Source organism: Natator depressus, chromosome 5, assembly GCF_965152275.1.
Source record: "Natator depressus isolate rNatDep1 chromosome 5, rNatDep2.hap1, whole genome shotgun sequence".
Classification (NCBI taxonomy): domain Eukaryota; kingdom Metazoa; phylum Chordata; order Testudines; family Cheloniidae; genus Natator; species Natator depressus.
This window is the reverse complement of record NC_134238.1, coordinates 43,260,284-43,267,847: the sequence shown is the minus strand read 5'-3', so window position 1 is coordinate 43,267,847 and position 7,564 is coordinate 43,260,284. Positions and strand designations below refer to the sequence as shown.

Here is a 7,564-nt window from a genome sequence, read left to right as displayed (position 1 = left end):
TTTAAAAGAATAACCAAATAGCTTAATAGCAAAATCAGGAGTTCTCAAACTGGGGGGTTGGGACCCCTCAGGGTCACAAGCTGTCAGCCTCCACCTCAAACCCAGCTTTGCCTCCAGCATTTATAATGGTGTTATAAAGTAAAAACCACTTAAAAAAAATATATATATTTAAGCATAAGGGGCACAGTGAGAGGCTTGCTCTGTGAAAGGGGTCACCACTACAAAAGTTTGAGAACCACTGTTGTGGATGCTAATTTCCTTTCATGTCTTAATTATGTATGTGACTGTCCAGTTAACCAGTCCTCCATTATAACAGAGAAACTGAAGACAATGCAGGTCTTAGTTTCCTACAGTATTTTCCACCTTTGATCTTATGGTTAATTGCCATATGTTAATCAGGGTGACGGCTTACCTATGTATGCCTAGTAAACAGAATGTTAGCTTTAAAGTGATGGGATGGTGTGCGCTTAAAGAATCTTCAGTCATATGATGTGCTCAAAAACACATAACAGCTGCTTCAGGTATAAAAATGAAACCTGGGACCTGATCCTTTCATCTCTAGTCTGCTTAAACTTTGAACAGGTAAAACATGTTGGATGGAATTCTTCCAAATAGTTATTTGGAATACCCTGGAAAAAATGCAAGGACGGACTTTAACTTTACATCTAAGCTGCCTTTTCATTCTGATCTGTTGACATCATTCGAGAGAGACCTTTACAAGCCGGCAGTTGAATCTAGCACTGCTCTGATCCTGAACTATGAACACAGAATCACTTGTATGTATATTGATCTTTTAACCATGTGTAGCTCTTTCCTTTTAATGCTAAATCTAAGATTTAGTTATCAAGGATTGGCAGACAGGAGGATATGTAGGTAATATCTGAGATTCATATTGACCTCAGGATGTGTCTAATCCTTTGGGATTGGTGAGCCAAGTGCAAATATTATAGTAGTGAACTATACAACTAATTGACAGTACAAGTTCTCCACAAAAGGTAGTTTACTAGTCATCATACATCCATTACAACACTGAATGGATTTATGGTAGTCATGAGAGCACTTTTAATATTCCAAGATTATGCCTATTACTCTTATGTCATCTCTTTGAGAGAGACACACACAGACTGAGACAGGCACCTGCCAATACTGCATCTCCTGTGGAGAGATTAAACTTTTACATTGATGCAGTGTATGGTTCACCTACCCAGGCCATCAGTTCTCCAGGCTAAGACACCCATGGCACTTTAGATTAGAGGGGAGATGACTAGAAAAGCTGGACACCTGTAGCAAGAGGTAGTGGTAAGTTATATGCTCCGTGTTCTTAAGGATGAACCTATAGCTTGATGTTAGCAAAGCTGCACCACACTTTTACAGTGCAATAAACATTTCTGCAGCTATGATGGGAGAACTGCCCTTGCTCTGGCAAATACAGTTGGTAGATGTCAGGATGGTCTCTTGCTACTGACATTTTCTCTGGCATTATAGGGCCCACTGATCCTGCTCTTAGTGCAAAAGAGTTTTGTGTTTTTAAGCTGAGACAACCCCTACCCCTGTGAGCACTCCAGGTAAACTTACTAGAGTGACAAGGTGGGTGAGAATAAGCAAGCAGCTTCCTAGGTTTTAAGGTTTCTCACTGGAAAGTGATTATACTTAGACTTCATCATGATAGGAAACTAAGTAAGAAGCATAAAATGCTTTATTAAAAGCTTTAGGTCAAGGACAAGATATTATATATACATACACACAAACATACAATGGCACATGGTGCCAACTTTAGACTAATTTTGCTAGTTTTATATAAAAAAAAGTTATACCACTTTTGACACAGGCTTAGCCAGATCCTGTATGACTGCAGAGTTCAGCAGTGGAAGAGTGCTAATCTTAGCATTTTTGCTGCTGGCATATTTGTTCTTGACTGTCTGAAATGAGAAGAAAAGGAGGTTAAGTCTTGCATATTATAATTCCAGATTTGGGGGGGGGGGGGGGGGGTTCCAACTAGACATTGGACAAGAGCTGAAAAATTAGTCAGCTTGTCCAATGGCAGGTCTATGAACTACTAATATCCAAAACCCACATTTAAGCAACCTTTTCCATGAGCTCACACCAGAGACTGTCTATACAACACAGGTAGACCAGAGTGTCTATATTTACTGGTTAAACTTCATTAGCAGCCAAGTCTAACAGTGAGCAGTTTGAGTTAAGAGTTGTGCTGCGCCAAGTGTTCTGTATTACTTGGTTCCCACCTTCATCATACCCATCCCATAGAGGAAAATAAGTTTCTTACCATGTGCTTTGTAAGGCCCTGATTCACTAGGATCACATTCTTTGCCATATGTTGCATGACGGGGTGAAGAGCACTCTCAGTGTACGACATGTAGTGTTCTAAAGTTAGTGTCTAAGAGAAGGAAACTAGAGTTATTCAGTAGTTTACACCAATTCTATTAACCACCACCTAGAGGCAAAGATATGCTCCTTACTTCAAGCAGCACGACCTACATCCCATGTTCCCTTTCCAGAGTGGGAAGGATGTCATGCTTTCCACAAGCCCATCCTATTTTAGGTGGAACTTGCTTGGTACTAAGCCCAGAGTTCCCATTTTGGGAAATGGAACCATGCACCCTAGCCACTAATACAGGCTGGAGTTTAGTGTAGTTTGCTGCAGAATTCAGTGGGGTACCCCTTGTATGTTAGTTGTACCCACTTGATCAGTTTAGTCTCAAACTGAGAAGCACCAAGCTAGACTTACCCACTCTCCACCATTAAGAACCTTTAGAGCCAAGCAAAAAGCAGCTGCAGCAATCTGGGATGGAGGGTAGTGTACCATTTCATAATCCACCAGGGATAATTCCATCAGATATTTGGCTAGAGTGTGCTGTTCTAGGTCCACCTAGAACGAGAATCAAGCATTGGTTGCCCCGCAGGAAGCCCGAGGGGGGGGAAGGGGAGGAAGAGAGAGAACCAAACCCATTCTACTTCTATTCCAGCGGGTGTAGAAAAACAGACTGTCCCTAGCCCCACAGCTCTTGTTGCATAGCTTATGAAAGTCTTGTCCCATTATTAGTGCACCTATTTCTGCCAATTGTTGCTTCCCCTTTCGCCTGTACTAGCAGCAGCTTAGTCAGGTCTGCAAGCAACTCCATTCCCCTGAATATCAGCTGTGTTTGTGCATAGCTCTAAAGTGGCAGCTAGCTACCAGCCAGGACAAGAGACTTTCATTTTGGAGAAGCTGCATGGATGGAATTTTGTCCATTTATGAATACCTTCAGATCTACTTGCAGAAGTTCTAAAGTGATAGTTCCTTTAAGAGAGGCTTCTAGAGCCTCATGAATTTTACCTCTCCAATCTTTGATGCCCTCCTTAGAAAGTGCAGTGGCAGAGGGCGGCCCAAGGCAAAGTCTAGAGCTTGTAGAATCTTCCTTTCCATTTGTTTGATCTGGTACTTGGTGTAAGTGTGGTCTGTTACAAAGGCAAAGTCCCCAATTTCAGGAGGATACATTTCCTCATACTTGCTGGCAATAAACATGGCCGTGACACCAACCAGCTGCAACATCTTCTTGGGCACACTGTTGTCCTATAGTAAGGAAGTGTTTAAGACAGGAATTTCAAAAGCCAATAAGCATATTTGTCACAGGACAGCTGGCTACCATGCTGATGGAGTCTTTATATTACATTTAGTTTACTGCCCATCACTGTCATGACCACACTGAAGTTCCTGGCCTGTTAGGAGGTAGTGTGAGTTTTAATGTGCTACAGCAATTTATGAAGGAGTTACAGGAAAACAATTAAGAAGCTTCTAGATTAGCTGCAAGGAGGATTGTCATTAGCACACTAAAGCCACAATGATTCATGTCAAGTACAGAGTTAGGTCCACAAATGTAGTGCTTAAAACTAGTTATATTAAGTAATCCAATTAGTCATGTTTAATGATCCTAAAGTCTGAATTTTAAATTTCAAAAGGATTATAGGAAAGGCTATTCTTTTTCTTAAGATTGCTTTTCATAGTGACTGCATAGCAACATTAAGTAACATTCAGCTTGTGCTGTATTCAAATGTCACTCTTATCCACTATATGCTAGAGATCAACGGAATCATGTCAAAGGAACAAGGTTCCAGGTCATGCCCTTACCTGCAGGAAGCGATCAATGATGGCAGCAGTCATGTACATAGTCTCTGAAAGTAGTCTGAATTTCATCTGAACCTGCACAAGCCAGTCAATTAGGATAGCCCGCATGTTTCCAGTAACTTCCTGGCCTGCCAGGTATTTTGGTCTGACAGCTTGTTGCTTCTGCATGGAAAAAGGAATGTTTGTTACGATAGCAATTCCTGCATGTGAGGAGCATTGGCACTACTGTAGACCCTTTAGAAAACTGGAGGTTGCTAGTCTTGACCAAAAAAGTGCAGAGTCTCACTTCAAATATCTCTTGGCCAAAGAAGGCCACAGTACATGGCAATTGTTGCTACTTTGCATTAGAGTAAATGTCAGTGCTGATAGTTTTAGCAGGCTAGTTCTGCTGATCACTAATGTTTTCAGAGTCTGTTAGAGCTCTTATATGCAGTGTATTTGTAGCCATGTTGGTCACAGGATATTAGGGAGACAGTGGGTGAAGGAATCTTTTATTGGACCAAATTCTGTTGGTGAGAGAGCAGAGCTCTGTGTGGCTCAAAAGCTTCTCACCAACAGAAATTGCTCCAATAAAAGATATTACCTCACCCACCTTGTCTCTCTAGAAGGTTGTTAGATTAAGAGAAATGCTTGCCGAGATTCCCGCACTTTAGGAGTACCATAAGACAAGTTAAGGAATAGATGTCCAGTTTCCCAAATAGCGATTGCACCAAAGATATGGAGACATACTAGAGTCAGGGTAAAGTAGAATGGCAGCAGATATGGTTCTTTGTACCAACCTCAAGGTCTCTCAGATAGCCATAGATGTCCTTTACATATTCACTGCAGAGATTTGGGTCAGCCCCATCGTCTGCATCTACATCTTTCACTTCAAGCAAGACGTCAGAAAAAGCCTGGCACAGCACCTCCTCTGCTGGCACACATCCAGAGGTCTCCATTGGGCTTGGGGATGGAGACTCCAACTGGGGAGAAAGTTTAAGATTGAGTCTTCAGTAGAAGCTATTGGTGCTCAGGGAGGTGGATTGCCTGCACCAATGGGAGAACCCCTCACATGGTTAGAGTCTACACTGAAGAGCTACAGGTGCACCTGTAGCCTTTCAAGTGTAGGCAGGTTCTCAGGTACTGCACTAGTGGGGCCATATAGATACCTTATCTATCTATCTACTAAGGATGAGTTAGCTAAATAATCCACTCACAGACTGCTACTTGACTTCACCACTGCTTTTATCCTTCCCCCAGGGGAGGGAACAGAGCTTGTAGGTGATGGGTGAAGCAGGCTCCACAGGCAGAGGCTCCAAGCCACGCAGGAGTCAGTGAGGTCATGGTACGTGTGGAGTGTGAAGAAGCGTGTTCCTCCTCCAGGCTCACCACGAGCCCTGCTGGTTGTGGCTAGCTCAGAGCAGGGGCTGCATGCCCAAGGGACTGGCACCGCACGGATACCTTAGCAGGCTCGGTGATTGGCTTCTGCTCCTTAGCCGGCTGGATCACCGTCTCCGCGGCTCTGATCGGTTTCCTGGCAAGGGGCTTCACCGCAGCGCTGGGGGGCTTCGCTTCCTGAGGAGAGAGGAGGGGGCCGTGAGCGGGCCAGGCTCGGGCTGCTCAGGGCTGCGGCGGGGACAGGCTCCGGGCCTTACCTTTTTGGGAAGCGCTTTGGGCGGCTGCTCACCCACTTTGTTGCCGATGTCGCCCAGGGCAGTTCTCGGCCTGAGGCCGGGCTTGGCAGCAGCCGCTCCCCGCTTGGCGGCGGCCACATTGCTCTTCACTTGGTTCTCGGCGTTGACTCTGGTATTCTGCGGAGAAAAGCACCGGTCAGCGCGGCAGGCCTGGGCGGGGAGGGGACACTACGGCACCTCCACGCAATCTTCCGGGCGGCAGCTTTCTCGGGCGCAGCACTGCCCCCAGGTCCTCCCACAGGCCAGGGGCTCGCCGCTGAGCCAAGCCGTTAGCCAGGCTTACCCGAGCCTGCTCCAGGCGAGCAAACTGTGTGGGGGGGTGGAGTTGTTCCCTGCAGCGGGCCCGGGGAAGAAGCTGTAGCAGCACCCCACGTGGAGGCGGATAGGTCCCCGCTTATACGATCGCTATCTGCCCCCCACCCCGGAGAAGGAAGGGCCGCAGCCACCCATTCCCCTCCACGGGGGAAGCCAGGCGGGGCCCATGACCCCTTCTTCCCACCACTTACCCTGCTAATCCGCAGCGCCATGGCCCCCCGCGCCTTCTGCACCACGGAGCCCCGAACCCTGGCTCCTCCGCTGCCGCTTGTTGTCCTGACAGCAGCTCAGCTCACAAATGCACGATCCCGCAGTACCTACCGCCGCAGGTTTAAACCACGCACCGGGCTCCGTTCATTGGCTGCCCCTTCGTCTTCTCTCGATTGCCATTGGCCGCTCCTCGTTCCACCCCGAATGCGTCGCCGTGGAGACCAGGCGCTGATTCCTTTGGACGTTCGAAAAGGGGGCGGGGCAATTGGGGAGGGGGGGGGCTGGTTGTACCACGTGACGCCTTGTTGCATTTATGGTTTCATCTCAGGAACGTGGGGCTGCGTAGGTTGGAGCCTGGGGGATGAGACGTGGGGTTTGGCTAGATCCGTGGTTGACAGTGTTTCAGTGGTTGTGTATTGTATCCAGTCTCATTCATTAACCCAGGAATTCTTAAAAGCAAGCTTCGCCTTGGGGAAGCATTAATGTAATATCCTGCATGGTGCCTATCGACCTTTGTTTCCTGATCGTGCTGGTTCTGAGGGTTAGTCACTGTTATTGGAAATTCCAACACAGTCTGTACTTCAGGATTCAGAATTCACTGTCAGTCTAAATAAGGAATTAAAAAGTAAAATAAATATTGACCTCTTTGTGTCTGAATTAATTTTTTTAAAAGATGAAATCTCATTGAGATGTTGGGTGAAGCAGGTAAGCCGGAAACAGGTGTATGAAGGAGAGTCAGGGGCATGTCTCCTGGAGCAGAAATCCAGGATTGTAGGGGGATAGGGTTATGTGGAGTGAAAGTGGGATGGGGAGTGTGCCAGTCTGTACTCCGTTTTATAGGACTACAATAAATCATGTAGGTAGTATGCCTTGTGAGGTATCATTTGAATATTTGTAAGTTACTGATCATTAGTATCCTGGTAAAATATGCGTGGCAACATTGTATGTAAAGTTATAAGATTCTAGTGTATGATGTTATTGAGACATATTTCAAATTTGGGGAGCAGTCACACACTGGTTCTCCATAGACAAAAGCAGGGCTTAAATGTAGCCAGAGCCAACCAGAGCAGAGCTCTGGTAATTATTTTCAAACCCACAGGAGCCACAGTGCTTCTCAAGGGGCAGATGTCCTGAGCCCTGGTGCACCCTGCTGGACTGAAACCAGTAAGTCTGGTGAGAGAGACCTTTGCTTTGAATTCACTCTATCTTGTTCAGTTAGACCAGGGGTTCTCAAACTGGGGGT

At 46.0% G+C, this 7,564-nt stretch overlaps 1 protein-coding gene across 1 annotated transcript; it reads right to left on the bottom strand.

Moving 5' to 3' along the window:
• Nucleotides 1-1,770: 1,770 nt before the first annotated feature.
• Nucleotides 1,771-6,478, bottom strand: CCNB1 (cyclin B1). The gene is made up of 9 exons (XM_074953969.1): nt 6,303-6,478; nt 5,758-5,913; nt 5,564-5,677; nt 4,903-5,085; nt 4,127-4,285; nt 3,335-3,571; nt 2,747-2,887; nt 2,285-2,395; nt 1,771-1,919 (listed from the first exon to the last, which is right to left on the bottom strand). The coding sequence occupies exons 1-9, from the start codon at nt 6,321-6,323 to the stop codon at nt 1,809-1,811; spliced, it is 1,233 nt and encodes a 410-aa protein (XP_074810070.1). The 5' UTR covers nt 6,324-6,478; the 3' UTR covers nt 1,771-1,808.
• Between the last annotated feature and the right edge of the window lie 1,086 nt (nt 6,479-7,564).

Coding starts and splice junctions, on each gene's coding strand:
- CCNB1 (XM_074953969.1), bottom strand. CDS start 6,323: ATGGCGCTGCGGATTAGCAGG. Junction 5,914..6,302: donor TGGCGCTGCGGATTAGCAGG/GTAAGTGGTGGG, acceptor TTTTCTCCGCAG/AATACCAGAGTCAACGCCGA. Junction 2,888..3,334: donor GGGCATCAAAGATTGGAGAG/GTAAAATTCATG, acceptor TTCTCGTTCTAG/GTGGACCTAGAACAGCACAC.